The sequence below is a fragment of the Cotesia typhae genome, unplaced genomic scaffold (genome assembly GCF_013202065.1).
Source record: "Cotesia typhae breed Kobodo isofemale line unplaced genomic scaffold, CoteBio_Ctyphae scaffold_45, whole genome shotgun sequence".
NCBI classification, from domain to species: domain Eukaryota; kingdom Metazoa; phylum Arthropoda; class Insecta; order Hymenoptera; family Braconidae; genus Cotesia; species Cotesia typhae.
In genome coordinates this window covers 1,076,706-1,095,053 of record NW_027423777.1, presented here as the reverse complement: position 1 = coordinate 1,095,053, position 18,348 = coordinate 1,076,706, and the positions used below count along the sequence as shown (strand labels likewise).

The 18,348-nt window shown below is 24.9% G+C and overlaps 1 protein-coding gene across 5 annotated transcripts; it reads left to right on the top strand.

Annotated features, from left to right (window-relative positions):
- The first annotated feature begins 10 nt into the window (after positions 1–10).
- On the top strand, positions 11–14,082 carry LOC141536739 (uncharacterized). 5 transcript variants are annotated; one of them, XR_012480786.1, is made up of 3 exons: positions 8,881–9,345; positions 12,849–13,823; positions 13,908–14,080. XR_012480786.1 is itself a non-coding variant. In XM_074257452.1 (2 exons), the coding sequence occupies exon 2, from the start codon at positions 12,927–12,929 to the stop codon at positions 13,332–13,334; it is 408 nt and encodes a 135-aa protein (XP_074113553.1). In that variant the 5' UTR covers positions 11–82; positions 12,849–12,926; the 3' UTR covers positions 13,335–14,082. The 5 variants fall into 5 exon arrangements, 4 of the variants coding, with proteins under 4 accessions (XP_074113553.1, XP_074113552.1, XP_074113551.1 ...); XM_074257452.1 differs by lacking the exon at positions 8,881–9,345 and adding an exon at positions 11–82 and having other exon boundaries at positions 12,849–14,082; XM_074257451.1 differs by having other exon boundaries at positions 8,880–9,311; positions 12,849–14,082.
- Positions 14,083–18,348: the final 4,266 nt, after the last annotated feature.

The window sequence follows — 18,348 nt, the reverse complement described above, 5'->3', positions numbered from 1 at the left end:
TATAGATACGGCGGAAATTAGTCAAGATATTATTAATTTTTTAGACGAATAAATTATATCAAGAAAATTTATTTTTTTTTAGGTAATTTTTTTTATGATAATTTATCTGCTCGCACAAAAAATTTTTTATAGTTATTTTCGGTTATTATGTATCGTTTTATGATACATACTTAATTCCGCAGATACTTGATAATTTTTTGGTTCTGTTTAAAAAACTAATTACACGGAAACAACAAAATTACACATAACAATGAAGTTGACAGATATTAAAAATTTTTTTGAAATTTTATAGCAATTAAATTGTTAAAAAAAAATTTAATTAAAAAGTTTTAGATGTGAAAATTAATGAAAATTACAAGTGAAAATTTTTAAAAGCATTTTTTTATTGTAATTAATTTGTTAAAAAAATTTTTAACATTGACAATTGACCGCTAACTTCAGTTTCATAATTATACTGCATATCCTTCCATATTATACTCAGTGTAATCTGTAGTGAAAAAAAATTTTAGACGATATCAACTATAATCCAGATTATGCTAAATTATTTTTGTATTATACTCAGTGTAATCTCCGATTTGACCAAGTAATTTTTCTGGTTATACCGCTCTAGATTACACTGGATATAATCCGAAAAAATATTCCGTATAATTTGAATTATACTCAGTAGAATCTTGGATTATATAATTTTTTTCAAAAATTGTGATATTCAACTTTTTTCTTTTTTAATTTATAAATTTTTTTGAAAATTTATAAAATTTGTGAAAATTGTGATAATCAATTTTTTTTTAATTGCGCATTTTTTTTTTAATATATCAATAAAATCAAATAGAAATTTCGTTCAAAAAAATAAAAATTAGAATGGTGACCCCACTTGAAAATATTAACCAAAAATATTTCGACCCTTAATTATAGGAAAAATTGCGCTTAAATGATCCTTAAATATTTTCGATCTAAGCATTGCATTGCATTTTTGAAAAATACATAGAAAATGAACAATTAAAAAAAAAAAACTAATTATCACAATTTTAACAAATTTTCAAAAAAATTTATAAATGAAAAAAGGAAAAAAAGTTGAATATCACAATTTTTGAAAAAATTATATATTCTAAGATAATTTTTGTACCCATAACTTCAACACCACAAAACTTTTTCAGTTTTGTATTTTTTGACTTTTTTATATTCTCAAAACATTAATAAACGCCTGTTGAAAAATGGATGGTAAAAATATTTTTTGTTTTTTATTTATAGCACTCGAAAAAACACCTCAAATTCGTGCTTCTAAACTCGAATACCCCCTTAATTTAAAAAACTCATTTTATCACATAAATACGCCGAAGACAAAATTTTCCTTACTCTTTTAATCATATAGATGATATTTCAGTAAAATTTTAATAAAGTTCCGTACTCGTGTAAAAAAAATCGTCTTAAAATTGTCGTTTCTTTAAGATCTCAAACGTGACACAAACCGAGACTATTTTAAGACTTTTTTAAGATGCCAAAAAATATTCTGAGAGTCGATTTTTGAAATTTGGCTCTCGAATTTGTTATGAAAATTCATTTTTAGACGATTTTACGACTTTGTAAACGCTATATTTTTAAGTACGCTCTTTTTAAATTGAATTTAAAATTGTTCAAAATTTATTATCGGACAATTTTAAGACTTTTTTAAGACGCTCCATTTTAATGTTGCGGGGCTCTGTCGCTGTTAGTTCATCTTAGAATAGTCTCAAAAAATTTTTTTTTAATTTATTTAAGATTATTTTAAGATTTTTTCAGACTAATTTAAAATTTTTTCTAGACGATTTTTATTTATTCATTTATTTTTATTTATAAAAAAAATTCCGAGAGTAGATTTTTGAAATTTCGTTCTCGAATTTGTCATAAAAATAAGACGATATCACAGCGACAGCTCCAGAAAATTATTATAGAGAGTTTTAAAATAGTCTTATAATAATCTAAAAATCGTCTTAAAAAAATCTTAAAATACCCAGAAAGAAAAAAAGTCTTGAGTCAAGCGTAAATTTTCTTAAATCAAAAATATTTTCAGGAAGACTAAAGTTTTTTTGGAAAAAGTTACAATTTCTTGAACGAAGTTAAATTTTTTTAAGCCAAGAAAATTTCTTCTTGCTCCAAAATCATTTCGGTCTTCCTTATAATTTTCTCGGTTCAAGAAATTTTTTTTTTCTATGTAGTCTTAAAAACTCTTAAAATTGTCTAATAATAAGTTTTCAATAATTTCAAATTCAATTTAAAAAGAGTGTACTCAAAAATGTAGCGATTAGAAAGTCGTAAAATCGTCTAAAAATTAATTTTCACAACAAATTAGATTACTAAATTTCAAAAATCTGCTCTCGGAATATTTTTTTTGGCATCTTAAAAAACTCTTAAAATAATCTTGACTTGTGTCACGTTCAAGATCTTAAACGACAATTTTAAGATGATTTTTTCTTACACAGGTGGTTACGTTTTAATTTTTTACAAGTAACTAACAAGACCAAAAGAGGCAACTTGCTAATATAAGCTTTATTGAGATTTTACTGTACCTACTACATGTTCATTGTCCGCTCTAGACTTTAATTGAAATTTGTTGATTAATTATTTTTTGCTATTCAAGAAAAGAAGTATCAACAACATGAATTTAAAATAATAACTTTATTCATTGTTAGATAATATTCTGTATTAAAATACAAAACTACATGACAAAATTACCAAGAAAAAAAAAAGATAAACTGTTATATTTCGGAGAAGGAATGCTGTACTCTAAAACTGAAAAAAATTGTATATAGATTTATACAGATATTAATTATAATTTTGCATGATTATGTTAAGCTGGATAATAAAATAAAACCATAAAAGAAGTCTTAAAAAAAAAAAAAATTTAATGAAGTACATAGTACAGAATAAAATTTTTTATCTTCATAATTTCCGATAAATATCTCTCACGCGATAAATAAACAATTCCGACCAAGCGGGAGTAGCATTCAACGATTCCATAGCCATTTGCGCACTTACAGCTGGGTCCTATTACGCTTTTGTGTTTTATAGAATTTGGCTCATAATAATACATATACTCAACTAAACATCCATTAAATTTAATGCTAATATGACGTGATTAAATATGAGAATTTGAATTTTTAGTTTTTCTAATTTTTCTGTATTAAATACTAATAAGCGATATCGTTCGATTTATCTATTATTTTCGATAGATACGATATATTACACAATATATCAATATTATTTTATGATGTGTACTATGTTAAAAATAGTAATAATAAATTACACTTTACATTATATCTATAAATAAAAAAATGCAGTTATAGACAGATAGTATAAACTTTATTTCTTGCTAAGAAATAGATTGCACGTTTATATACGTATATATTTACCATCTGTCTTCTTTAACTTTGCTATTCTAACACCTGTGTAACATTTGTAAGGTAACTTTTAGTATTCATGTCAATAACTCTTTAATCAATGACTTTGATACCAGCATTGCTATTAACAATCCGGATCTCCGACTTAACACTAAAAAAAAAAAATAAAAAAAAAATCTGTAAAAAATTCACGAATTTATATTCTTATCATAAATCCATCGAATTTATGAGATAAATTTTACCTAGGTAATAATGATTGCTTATTGTTCAAAAAAGAAATCTTCCGCTGAAAAAAATTACACAGTAAGAAAATTTTTTTGACTGGAAAGCAAAATTCTTGGCTCAAGAAAATTTTAAGGGTGCCTAAAGGAAGACCGAATTTGTGTAGGCTGAAGTAAAAATTTTTCTTGAAATTCTTTTATTCAAATCAAGATGATGAAATTCTTCAAAATTATTTACTTGATTCAAGTAAAATTTTTTTTCTGTGTATAATAATCTAAAAAATTGTTAGATGTCTGTTAAATTCAGATCATCATCACAAACGATCAAACTGAAATCTTCTAAAAATTAAGAAAAATAAGTTACCCTTCAACATTTCTTGTGAGAAAAATCGATAATTATTTACAAGTGAGATTCATCATTTTAATTTTCATTTTTTTGAACGAAATTTCTATTTGATTTTATTGATATATTTTTTTTTGAAAAATACATAAAAAAATGAACAATAAAAAAAAAGGTTGATTACAATTTTAACAAATTTTCAAAAAAATTTACAAATTTTTTAGAAAATTGTAATGTTCAACTTTTTTTTTTAAATTGTTCGTTTTTTTATGCACTTTTTAAAAAAAATATATTTCAAAAACATCAAAAAAAGATAAAATAGAAATTTTATCCAAAAACATGAGAGCCAAAATTTTTTACAACTTTTGAAGGCAAAAAAGCTATCGAAATTTTTTCTGTCACGACATTTTTTATCATAAATGCGCTGTAAAAACAAGCAGAATAAAAAAAAATTAAAAAATGCACAGAAAAAAAAATTTCTTCACTGAAGAACAAAATTCTTGGCTCAAAAAAATGTTCGAGTGCCTGAAGGAAGACCAAAGTTGTGTTGGCCGAAGTAAAAATTTTTCTTGAAATTCTTTTCTTGATGGAAGTAATTATTTCTTTATTCAAATTATCATAAATACTTGATACAGAAAATTTTCATATTTGATCAAGATTTTTAGATACTTTAGAGAAGCAGCATCACCTACTTCAGCTGAGAAAAACATTTCCTTACCTTGAGAAAATTTTTCTCTTGAATATTTAATACCCATTTTATATTAATTTAGCGTGCAATTGTACATATTGAATGAAAAAAAAATGATTCAATATTATTTAATCTTCCCATTTGACATATTAATCAATAATAATTTACTTCTATCGAGATATTTAATTTTTTGGAGCAAGAGAGAAATTTTTTTAAGACAAAAAAATTTACTTCTATCAAGAACTAAATTTTTTACAGCAAGAGGCTGAATTTTCTCAAAGCAACAAGAATTTCTTGAATTCAATAAATTTTCTTGGATCAAGATAGATATTTCTTAAAGCAAGAGAATTAATTTTGTTGGAATAAGTGAAATTTCTTGTGTCAAAAAAAATTTTTTTCTTTGTTCAAGAAAACAATTAGGAAGATAAATATTTTCTTAGCTCAAGTGAACCTTCTTTTCTGTGTAAGATTATTTTCATTTAATGACTTGTGTTTTATTGTTTTATTATAACTTTAATTATATGATTTTAAGTTTTAAATTTTCATAATAACATGGCTTACAGTATACAATACTGACCTAAAGGTTTTGTGAAAAAAAACCGACAAAAATTATTAATGCTCGTCCTGTACTTCAAAATGACGAAGCGTAAAGTTTCTTAATTACAGCCGAAGGACTTACAAAAGTAAGGTCATAACGCAACAGTTGAGATTGTTACAAAAAAAAAAAAAGTACAAAATACAATCGTAAAAATATATATTTCACATTTATAATAGCTTGCATATATATGTTATCTGGACTTTATCAAAGGCGATTTAAAAAAATTTATTAATACATTTAGATATGTACTTGAATAATGCCATAAAGCCGCTGTTGTTATGTACAATGTTAGAAATGGAAGATATGAGAAAAATTATTAAGGCTTTTTTATCGATTTTGTCACGAACAATCTGTCTTATGATTAAAATCTTACAATTTCGTGAATTTATTTTTAATTATGATTTGTTTCATTTATTTTTTATGTCTGAAATATTCTAAAAGTTTTTTTTATAAACGAAAGATTTTTTTATGACTAAATAAACTGAGAGAAAAAAATTCTTTTGATAAAAAATGAGCAATGTTGTAATAAGAAATTAATTTATTGGAAATTTTTCAATAATTTTATTTTTTAGCTGAAGAAATAAAAATTTTCTCTCAGTAACATTCTTGTTGAAAAAAAGTTTTCTAGATTTAGAGAAAAACAATTTTGGATAAAAATTCATAAGTTATCTATCTAAAATTATTTTTTTCCAACTTAAAAAAATTTCTTTCCAAAACGAAAGGTACTGTGAGAAAAAATTTATTTCTTCAGCTAAGAAATAAAATTGTTTAAAATTTTTAATAAAATAATTTTTTGTTAAAATTCCTTTTTTTTTTTTTTTTTTAAATTTTGTTAATAGCGTATAATCAAGAAAAATTCATATTATAAAGAAACAACATTAAGATCTTCATTATTCGGTAACGTAAATCTATCTTGCTAATTAAATGCAACATTTTTGGGAAAAAAAAAAAAAAAACCGTGAGCAACATTTTTAAAAGATAAACAGCCCGTTAAAAAAAAATAGTTTTAAAATTGTCGTTTGTTTGAGATCGTAAACGTGACACAAACGAAGCCTATTTTAAGACTTTTTTAAGACGCCAAAAAAAAATTCCGAGAACAGATTTTTGAAATTTGGTTCTCGAATTTGTTATGAAAATAAGACGATATCACAGTGAAAACTCCGGAAAATTATTATAGAGTCTTAAAATATTCTTGAAATAATCGAAAAATTGTCTTAAAAAAGTTTTAAAAAAATCTTAAAATAGTCTCAATAAATCTTAAAATAGTCTTAAATAAGTTTTAAAAAAATTTTTCGAGACTATTTTAAGATGAGCTAACAGCGACAGAGGCCGGGAACATTAAAACGGAGCGTCTTAAAAAAGTCTTAAAATTGTCAGATAATAAGTTTTCAACAATTTTAAATTAATTTTAAAAAGAGCGTACTCAAAAATGTAGCGGTTAGAAAGTCATAAAAACGTCTAAAAATTAATTTTCATTACAAATTCGAAAATCAAATTTCAAAAATCTACTCTCAGAATTTTTTTGACATCTTAAAAAGTCTTGGTTTGTGTCACGTGTAAGATCGTAAACAAACGACAATTTTTTTTTACACGGGAGATTAATAATTTGTTTTATTTTGATATATATTAATTCATATTAGCTTAAAGAAAATCAAACAATTTCGTGTTATCCGAGCTATTGTGAAATCAAAAATGCTGACTAGCGCGTAAACAAAAAATAAACTTATTTTTTCTCCAGTACTTTGTGGTAAGTTTTAACAACTCAAACACACTTTGATGAATACAGAAGTAAACATGCGGTTAGCAAAAATAAATAATTTCATTTATAGTTAGCTTGTTTATGGTTAAAAGCTCATGTAAATTGAAGCAAATATTATTTATTCTTGTTCTGTAAATTATAAAAATATTTTAACATAAAAAATATCATTTTAAAATTACTTGACAAGATTAAATCTTTATCAGATCTAATAACAAAAATTACAATGATAAAAAAATTTACTTTATTTAAAAGAAGAATTTTTTGTTTGATTTAATGCAATAAAATCGGTCAAAATAATTTTCTGATTTTTAAATTTTATTCCTTTTAAATAAAGTGAATTTTTAGTAGATTTCATAGAAATTTAACTATCGCATTTTTCCTGATGGTGAAACTTTTGAAAAATTTTACTATTTCCTGACTCAGTTCATCGAGCTGGTTCAGAAAATACATACAGTTCAAAACTTTATATATGTATGTATATATACGATATAAAGCGGCTTGTCCGGATGATAGCGTCTTTAATTCATAATGGATCTTTTCCAAACTCAACATACGAATCGGTCAATTAGTTCATGAGTTATAGTATTTTATACACGGCAAAAAAACATAGGAATTTTTCCTATTTTTGCATAGGAAAAATTCCTATGTTGACATAGAAATTTTTCCAATGTTAAGATGGGAATTTTTTTTTATTAACATGATAGAAATATCCATGTGACATAGGAAAAATCAATTTATCACTAAAATTTATGTAACTTAATTTAATAATTACAAATTTACATAACAATTTTCTCATTCAAGCAATTTTAGAAAATTTAAAAGTAAAATAGTGATATACAGTCGGTTTGTGATAAAAAAATCCAAGGAAATTTTTTTCATATTTTGCTTTACATTTCGAAAAAATAAAAAAATCCAGCAGATTATCGACGGTGTGGCTTAAATTGCCATAACTTTTTCAAAAATTGACTTATTGAGACGTTTTTTTCTTCAAAATTTTTTTTATTAAATGTTCTTTTTGGAAAAAATAGAAAAAAATTATTCGAACCTATCTTTATTTTTTAGATTTTCCGAAAAAACTCCGAATTTCTCGATGATAAACATTTTTAATTTCTTTTTTCTTTCTTTCATATAAAACTTTCACATTTCCTACAAATATCCTGAAAATTTCAGAATGCTGTTTTTTCGATTTCAATTTTTTTTCAACTGAAAAAAAAAAATTTTTTTTTCATGTCATAAATGAATTTTACCTATGTCACATGAGTATATCTATTATGTTACCATTGGAAAAATTACTATGTTAACATTGGAAAAATTGGAAAAATCTCTATGTTTTTTTCGCCGTGTAGTTGTGAAAATTATGAAAATTCAAACTTTTACTTATCATTTCTTATATAACTTTTGATTAAAAAAATTTATAAAAAATCTGTCAGTTTCATCTTGAAGCTTTTTTAATAAGCTTTAATTTGTATATATCACTTTTATAATTTAGCCAGAAATCATATATCTTATGTTATAGTTTAATTAAATTTTTTTCTTGTTGTCATTTCTAGTAGTTTAAATAGTTTTTTTTTTTTTTTTTCCAAGTCAGTCTGTCATTACACAGATTTTCGTACCATTCATGAGGTGCTGTGTAATCGGACGCGCTCCCTTTCTTTTACATGGCGGGTCCCCAGTAGGTCTATACCATGTTGAAATTACTAATACAATTTAAGATATACTGGAATTCAAATTTGCGCGCGCAAGCGCGCGCCTGAGTATAGGAATTGCATATATTTTCATGCTTATGATATATTTGACCAATCAGGTTACGAATAGTTTGCTTACATGATATATTTTCATATTTTTCATCTAAATTATAAGAGTGGATTATAAGAGTGGATCAAATTTTTTTTTTTATTAATCCATAATATGAGAAAAACTATTTAATCTAAAAAAGAAATCTACTTCCATTTCGGTTGCCGAATAGAACTTTTTTTAACAGTAACCTAGTGCAGTTCTTCATTTGTTATTGATCTTCGCGATGCTCAGCATCAACAGCCCGAAATTAGCAATATGTAAAATAACAACGCAACAAATTAATTACGTGATTTAAATTACAACCTGTCAACGTGGCTTACAATTCGTAGTTTAGGATTAGGTAAAACCCAATAGATTAAAAAAGTACCGTGTAAGTGTAGCCTACATAAATTACAGTACTCGCGATCTTATTACTTTTGATGGCTAAAAAATATCATATTTTGATCATAATAGTGTCGGGTTTAAAGTTTTTGAGTGCTATGATTTGGATAATTATGACCAGACACCAAAAAGCTCACGGGTTCAGAAGAAATTGTTTGTTGACTCCAATGATACGGTCTTGCAACAAGTAATTAATATTTACTACACGGAAAGAACAAAATTACACTGCATTTCATCGTATATTATACTCAGTGTAATTTGTGGTGAAAAAAAATTTCAGATAATATCAAATATAATCCAGATTATACTAAATTATTTTTGGATTGTACTCAGTGTAATCTCCGATTTGACCAAGTAATTTTTCTGGTTATACCGCCCTAGATTACACTGGATATAATCCGGAAAAATATTCCGTATAATTTGAATTATACTCAGTAGAATCTTGGATTATATAATTTTTTTTTAAATTCCGATATTCAACTTTTTTTCTTTTTTAATTTATAAATTTTTTTGAAAACTTATTAAAATTGTGATAATTAATTTTTTTTTTTTAATTGTTCATTTTTTTATGTATTTTTCAAAAATACAATGCAATGCTTGGATAGAAAATATTTAAGGATCATTTAAGCACAATTTTTCCGATAATTTAGGGTTGAAAAATTTTTAGTAAATATTTTCAAGTCGGGTCACCATTTTAATTTTTTTGAACGATATTTCTATTTGATTTTATTGATATATTAAAAAAAAAAAAAAATGCGCAATTAGAAAAAAAATTGATAACCACAATTTTCACAAACTTTACAAATTTTCAAGAAAATTTATAAATTAAAAAAGAAAAAAGTTGAATATCACAAATTTTGAAAAAATAACTAATGTGCCGGCGGGTAATACAGCCTAGCTAAGGAAGATTTTGAAAAAATAAAAATTAAAATGGTGACCTCACTTGAAAATATTTACCAAAAATTTTTCAACCCCAAATTATCGGAAAAATTGTGCTTAAATGATCCTTAAATATTTTCTATCCAAGCATTGCATTGTATTTTTGAAAAATACATAAAAAAATGAACAATTAAAAGAAAAAAATTGACTATCACAATTTTAACAAATTTTCAAAAAAATTTATGAATTAAAATAGAAAAAAGTTGAATATCACAATTTTTGAAAAAATTATATAATCCAAGATTCTACTGAGTATAATTCAAATTATGTATCATATCATATTATGGTACCGGCGGGTAATAAGGTCTAGCTAAGGAAGATTTAAAAAAAAATCGAAAATATTGCATTTAATTATTGCAATGTAACATTAATTTTCTAATTAATACATTAGCCATAAAATATAATGGAGTAATGGTAATTTTCACTATAAACAAACACAAAATTAAATTTTTTCAAAAACCTTGCGAATAGGCCTTATTTTACTTCGGTAGGGTAATAAGGCCTGTGGGTTATACATACTGGAAATAGTTATAAAATACTAGATAAAATTGTTATTAGATATCAATCATCACTTAAATTGAGCAACAATACTTTTTAAGATGTTAATAAAAATTAGAACAATGATTTTAAATTATTAAATATAAAATTATAAAAAATGTTTACCATTTACTCAAATCGTTTGTTAGGAATTTTTCTGCGCTTCTTTAACATATTTAGGATGATGAAATATAGAAGACAAGGAACATTGTATCGGGACTCTTTTAAATAGGGGACTATTTTAAATAGCATTTCTATCACTTAGGCCTTATTACCCGCGGGTACCTTATTCTAAAATTCTAATGAATATAATTTAAATTATACGGAATATTTTTTCGGATTATATCTAGTGTAATATGGAGCGGTAAAACCAAAAAAATTACTTGGTCAAATCGGAGATTACACTGAGTATAATACAAAAATAATTTAGTATAATCTGCACGGAAAAAACAACTGTGTAAAATTTACAGAAAATAATCTTTAAAATTTCTACAGTATATATTATTTAAAATTTACAGAAAAAATATGTATTTATTACTTTTGAGTTTACGTGAAAATTACGTATTTTTTTGTAAAATTTACAGATAAATTCTATGAATTCTCCCTGATTAAAAAAGAAGTATTGTGACAAAAAAAAGTATTGGATTTCTAGTCAATCCGATACTTTTCAATACTTTTTTCTTCGTCACAATATTTTTTTTTAATTCAGGGCTATAAGAATATTATGTGATCGTTATAGAGTAACTTCTTGAATTAAAATTATGTTTAATTTTTGATTAAAAATGTAAATAATAATCTATTAATAGTAAATTTAAAATTTTTATCATATGTGAACAAATTTTTTTTTATTGATTATAAAAAAATAATTTGTCTTGAAGTACACTGTAAAAAATCAGAAAAATTAAAATTTTTGAAAAAATTCAAAACCGTGATATAAATTAGTTTGCAGTGATGCTGACTCAAGTAATGCTTTTTAATTCATTACAATAAATTTCCAGTAATAATAACAGACAAAGTTACATTATAATTATAGACTCAATTTATCAAATTTACAGACTTATGATAACAGAATTTACCACGTAGAAATAACATAGTAAGTTCAGTAAATATTACATGAGTCGACTTATACACGAAAAGAGCCAAATTACACTGCATATCTTCCCATATCATACTCAGTGTAATTTGTAATGAAAAAAAATTTTAGATAATATCAAATATAATCCAGATTATACTAAATTATTTTTGTATTATACTTTATGTAATCTCCGATTGGATTAAGTAATGTTTCTGGTTATACCGCTCCATATTACACTGGATATAATCCGAAAAATAATCCCGTATAATTTGAATTAAACTCAGTAGAATCTTGGATTATATAATTTTTTCAAAAATTGTAATATTCAACTTTTTTCTTTTTTAATTTATAAATTTTTGTGAAAATTTGTAAAATTTGTGAAAATTGTCGTAATCAATTTTTTTTTTTTAATATATCAATAAAATCAAATAGAAATTTCGTTCAAAAAAATTAAAATGGTGACCCCACTTGAAAATATTTACTAAAAATTTTTCAACCCGAAATTATCGGAAAAATTGTTCTTAAATGATCCTTAAATATTTTCTATCCAAACATTGCATTGCATTTTTGAGAAATACATAAAAAAATGAACAATAAAAAAAAATTAATTATCACAATTTTAACAAATTTATCAATTAAAAAAGAAAAAAGTTGAACATCACAATTTTTTAAAAAATTATATAATCCAAGATTCTACTCAGTATAATTCAAATTATACGGGATATTTTTTCGGATCATATCCAGTGTAATCTGAGGCAGTATAACCAGAAAAATTACTTCTTCAAATCGGAGATTACACTGAGTATAATACAAAAATAATTTAGTATAATCTGGTCTATATTTGATATTGTCTGAAATTTTTTTTCACCACAGATTACACTGAGTATGATATGGGAGGATATGCAGTGTAATTTTGTTCTTTCTGTGTAGATAGAATTTTGTAAATCTTACAAACTTTTCTATAAATTTTACAACGTATTTTTTTCGTGTGGATTATATTTGATATTATCCAAAATTTTTTGTCACTACAAATTACACTGAGTATAATATGGGAAGATATGCAGTGTAATGTTGTTCTTTCTGTGTAATGTAGTAAAAAAAGAAATTTAATAAAAATTACAATAAATTTTTCAATTTAGGTCTCCTGGAGTGAAGCGCGCTTTTCAAACCGTACGTTTCATATAAATATTGATGTCAACAGTACCAAAACTCCTCCAATGATCAAGACGCCTTTTCAGCCATTGGCCCCGACAAAACCGCGGCGATTCACTGATAAGACAGAATTGAAGCCGAAAAAATTGGTCTTCAAAGATGTCGAAGAATCTGAGTCAGACGCGGTAGACCTGTCCGTGATTTATGGGACTAAAACTGACGATAAAGTTCTTTACGACCGGCAATCATCTTCTTTGAAACAATCAACAGCGGCAATTAATAAAAACGATTTGCGCATTAAAGTTAATTGGAGAAATATAAATGACAACAAGGAAAACAATATGCAATACCATTACGCTTATTTCGACGACAAAGATTTAAGTGGAAATAATAAATGTGCTATTAAAAAAGGAGCCTTGACCCAGAAGAAAAATTCAAATAAGCCTGGAGTCATAAAGCATTTGAGAATATAATAGAGTTTTGTTTTTTTTTATTTTTTTTTTTCGCGTGGTATTCTCTCTGTTCTTCTTTATCTCTGTTTATTAATTCGTTGTAGTTATGGCTTAATTATTGGAGTACAGTTTCAAAACAATTAATTAACTCTCGTATAATAATTTGTTGATGTAATACGGGGCAACTAGGTATTGAATTTCTACCGGACTTTAATCGGAAAATAAATACTATTCCCAGATAAAATCGTTTGTTTCATTATGTTATGATTGTTATTATTTTTTTTTTTTGTACTCATGTAACCTAATTACGTGTTATTGTTATGTGTTGGTAAGATAAAAATAACTTACAAAAAAACTATTACAATAAAAAACATTGATTAAAAAAGTTCATACACGCTATTAAAGCTTCGAGCGCCGATCGGTAAAGTTAAGCTCTGTTTTCTTCTGATCACTTATTTACTGTCAGCAAAATTAATTTCTTCTTCATCTGCACGGATTTTTCAATCGTTGGTAAGAGAGTTTTCCCTTCAAGTAAAAACTTTATGGTAAAAAAATTTTCTACTAAATTTAATGATTTATTTTTTATTTTTTTAGATCTTAGAAATTTACTTCTAGAATAAAAAATATTCTTTGTTATTAAAAGACAATACGCTATTAATGAAGTATAATTAAAAGAATACCCGAGTTTTGTAAAGACATTTCATTACGTGGGATAAGTAATAACTTAAATCGTTAACGATAATTAAGTAAAGATAAAACGTGGGCTTTTTAGTAAAAATTATAAGTTTTAAAATTTTGGAATTGTGAAATCTTTAGAAAAAAATTGTTTGATTGAAAAAACAATGTAATTAAATGGAAAAATTACGAAAGAAAGGAAAGTTATTTTTATTTAGGTTTTATAATAAAATTCTTTATCTAAGAAAATGAAATAATTATTGAAACATGTAAAAATCATATAAATTTATAATAACAAACAATATTTGATACAATTAAGCAAAACTCGCGAGGAATTGTAAAAGTATTATTAAACATTTGATTGCAATAGCACTTACAGTGCAATTGCAAGAACTGATGTACAAATTTAAATATTTCAATAAATATCTTTGATGTAAATGAAAAAAAAGGCCATTCGGCAGCCGAAATGGAAGTAGATTTCATTAACAGCTACATTTATCCATAATTAATAATAAAAAATTAATGTAGTGAATTTCTTAAAAAAAATATATACTATTAAAATAAAATAATAAAAATCTTTTATATATATAGGAGACTTTCTATAGATATAGTCATTCATCACGATATCTCTGGAACTATAAGACCGAGAGACTTGAAATTTGGCAGAAATATTCCTTTCGCCGAGTAGAGGTCAGCTAAGAACGAATTTTACAAAATTCCACCCACAAGGGGGGTTGCGGGGGCGTTAACAATGAAAAATTCCCGTTTTTAAACTATAGCTCTTATCGACTCCAAACTTGATAGAAATCTTCTGTAAGAGATGTAGAAATAATCTATAAACAAATTTTACGATATCTTACCTCACAGAGGGTTGAGGGGGTGGGTATTAACAATCAAAATTTTTAATTTTTAAGCTATAATTCCTACAGACTCCAAATTTTGTAGGAATTTTCTGTGAGTGATGAAAAAATAATTTATGAACGAATTTTACGATATTTTACCCCAAAGAGGAATGCGGGGGCGGTAATACACTGTAAAAATCCGGAGTGAATCGGGAGTGAATTTCACTCCCATTTCACTCCCATCACTCGGAGTTCCGGAGTGAAGTAATTAATCACTCCGCGTAGGTAGTGAATCCGGAGTTTTTGTTTGCGGAGTGATTCCGGATTTCACTCCAAAAACATCCGCGTTCGGAGTTTTTAAAAAAATAAAATAAGGATGAATTTTCGTTCTACAAAAAAATCTCAAAATTAATTTACTATAAATGATTTATTATAAATCAACAAATAATAATAATAATAATAATAATAATTATTATTATTATTATTTATTTAACAGCTTGCTATTTTTCATACAATTTTTAAGATTAAAAAATAATATTAATTTAGATAATAATAATAATAATAATAATAATAATAATAATAATCTATATTATTAAAAGAATAAGTAAAATTTTGTGGCCAGTATATTTATATGATGAAATGGGTTTTTATTGTTAAATTTGGTATCGTTGGAAAAGTCTTGACTTGGAGTTGTGCCTTTTCATGGTTTCATATTATTCTCACCAATAGCCAATTTATTATGATAAGTATTTATTATTTAGACTGCAGTCGAAAATACTCTATCTCTCGATACATAATTAAGAAATGACCTTGCATCTCGTGAGCTATTAACATTTTTAAAGATATAAGCTCACCCCGACATTATACTCATCGAGACCTTTCATTTGAGTACCCACATCAATTTTTCATATATTTATATATATTATATATATGTATTTATGAAAAATATATGAAAAATGCATGTGGGTACTCAAATGAAAGCTCTTAATGCGTGTAACATCAGGATGAGCTTATATCTTTAACAACGTCAATAGTTAAAAAAGTACAGTGCAATTCTAACAAAAATTATTATTTAATAAAGCAAAATTTTATCTAATTATAATTAATTTATGAAAAAAAAATATAAAAACATTATAATAATAATTAAAATTAAATATTATTAAAAATAATAAATTAAATTTTTAATAATTAAATATAAAAAGGGTTTATAAAAATATTTTCTTTACAAAAATTTATTTATTTCTAAATTCATTTATTTTGGGAGTGAATGAGGAGTGAATTTTATTATTAATAAAAATTAACTCCTTCTCGGAGCAAAGATCACTCCCGCTGGGAGTGAATCAATTAAAAATCATTCACTCCGCGTTCACTTCGCGTTTACTCCGCGTTCACTCCGCAAATTTTTTACAGTGTAATGAAAAATTCCCATTTTAAACTATAGGTCCTATCGACTGCAAATTTGGTAGGAATCTTCTGTAAGAAATGTAGAAAAAGTCTATGGGCAAATTTTACGATAGCTCATCTCACAGGGGTTTGCGAAGGAGGGTGTTAACGTTAAAAATTTTTAATTTCCAAGCTTTAGCTCCTATAGACTCCAAATTCTCATTTCAATTTTTTTTTCTTCGTGTCAATTATTATTCATTTTTGAAAAAAAACCACGCAAACATTATAATGATTGCACATTGAAAGTTACAATGAATATTAGCTGGAATAATTACATGGATAAAAGGTATATATGCTAATTGAAATCTATGAAATCTACACGGCGAAAAAACATAGAGATTTTTCCAATTTTTCCAATGTTAACATAGTAATTTTTCCAATGGTAACATGATAGAAATATCCATGTGACACAGGAAAAATTCATTTATGACTTGATAAAAAAAAATTTTTTTTTTCAGTTGAAAAAAAATAGAAATCGAAAAAACAGCATTCTGAAATTTTCAGGATATTTGTAGGAAATGTGAAAGTTTTATATGAAAGAAAGAAAAAAGAAATTAAAAATGTTTATCATCGAGAAATTCGGAGTTTTTTCGGAAAATATAAAAAATAACGATGAAGATAGGTTCGAATCATTTTTTTCTATTTTTTTCCAAAAAGAACATTTAATAAAAAAAATTTTGAAGAAAAAAACGTCCCGATAAGTCAATTTTTGAAAAAGTTATGGCAATTTAAGCTACACAGTCCATAATCTGCTTGATTTTTAATTTTTTCGGAATGTTAAGCAAAATTAAAAAAAAAATTTCCTCGAATTTTTTTTTTTAAACCGACTGCATATCACTGTTTTACTTTTAAATTATCTAAAATTGCTCGAATGAGAAAATTGTTATGTAAATTTGTAATTATTAAATTAAGTTACATAAATTTTAGTGACAAATCAATTTTTCCTATGTCACATGGATATTTCTATCATGTTAATAAAAAAAAAATTCCCATCTTAACATTGGAAAAATTCTTATCTTAACATTAGAAAAACTTCTATGTAAGCATAGGAATTTTTCCAATGCAAAAATAGGAAAAATCTCTATGTTTTTTTCGCCGTGTATTAAAAAAGTAGTCTTCGTACAAAATTTTTAGTAAAATTCAAAAATTAGAATGAACAAAATTACTGATTTTTTTTTAATTAATAATGAAAAAACTTTGAAAAAAAAAATTCTATTTTCAAAAATTACAAAAAATTTTTTCGAAATTAATTGTTTAGCGTAAATTTAGTCGTTAAATCAAATAAAAAATTATCAGATATCGGCTAATTTCAGTATCGTGATGATAAGAATGCATGTTATTGAAATAAATTATAAAATTGTGCTAAGAATTCTATAACACTCCGTAAAAACTATTATTAATAAATTAATAGTACAATTTTTTAATTGAACACAACAAAAACAATAGTAATAATGACTATTATTATTATTATCATCCTTTTAACTTGCGAACGATTTAATGTAATAGTTTGAAGCGACTGAGATGACCTTTAACTTTTGCGTTCGAGATACTGATTATTTAGGTCAAGTAATGAAATAAAACATTTTGATATAATACTGTTAATGATATTTATAGTACATGAATTAAACATGGATATTTTTTTAATAAACTTAAAACTGATAAAATAATTATGCAATACTTAACTAAATTTAAATAAATATTATCGCTAAAACTAAAATTATTTGCGTTAGTAGAGTTTTAAAGCGACTTTTTACACAGAAGCGGAACTCGAGAATTTATTTGATTATTTAATAATTTATTAAATTAATTAATAATTAGAAAATCTTAAATATTTTAGATATAAGACATTTTAAATCATTATGTTAATCGTCTAGCCATCAGGAGCGGGCAGGGTCATCAGGCCACTTTGACGTAAACGGATGCGATGAACCTATGCCCCTATGTTTTATATATGTATTATAATCTCTCTGATATTGATTTTAAAAGTACGTCTATACAAATTTATTTTATAAATTATTTACTTGCAATAATTAACAAAAAAAAAATTTCTTCTTTAATTGCAAAGGACAGTAGAA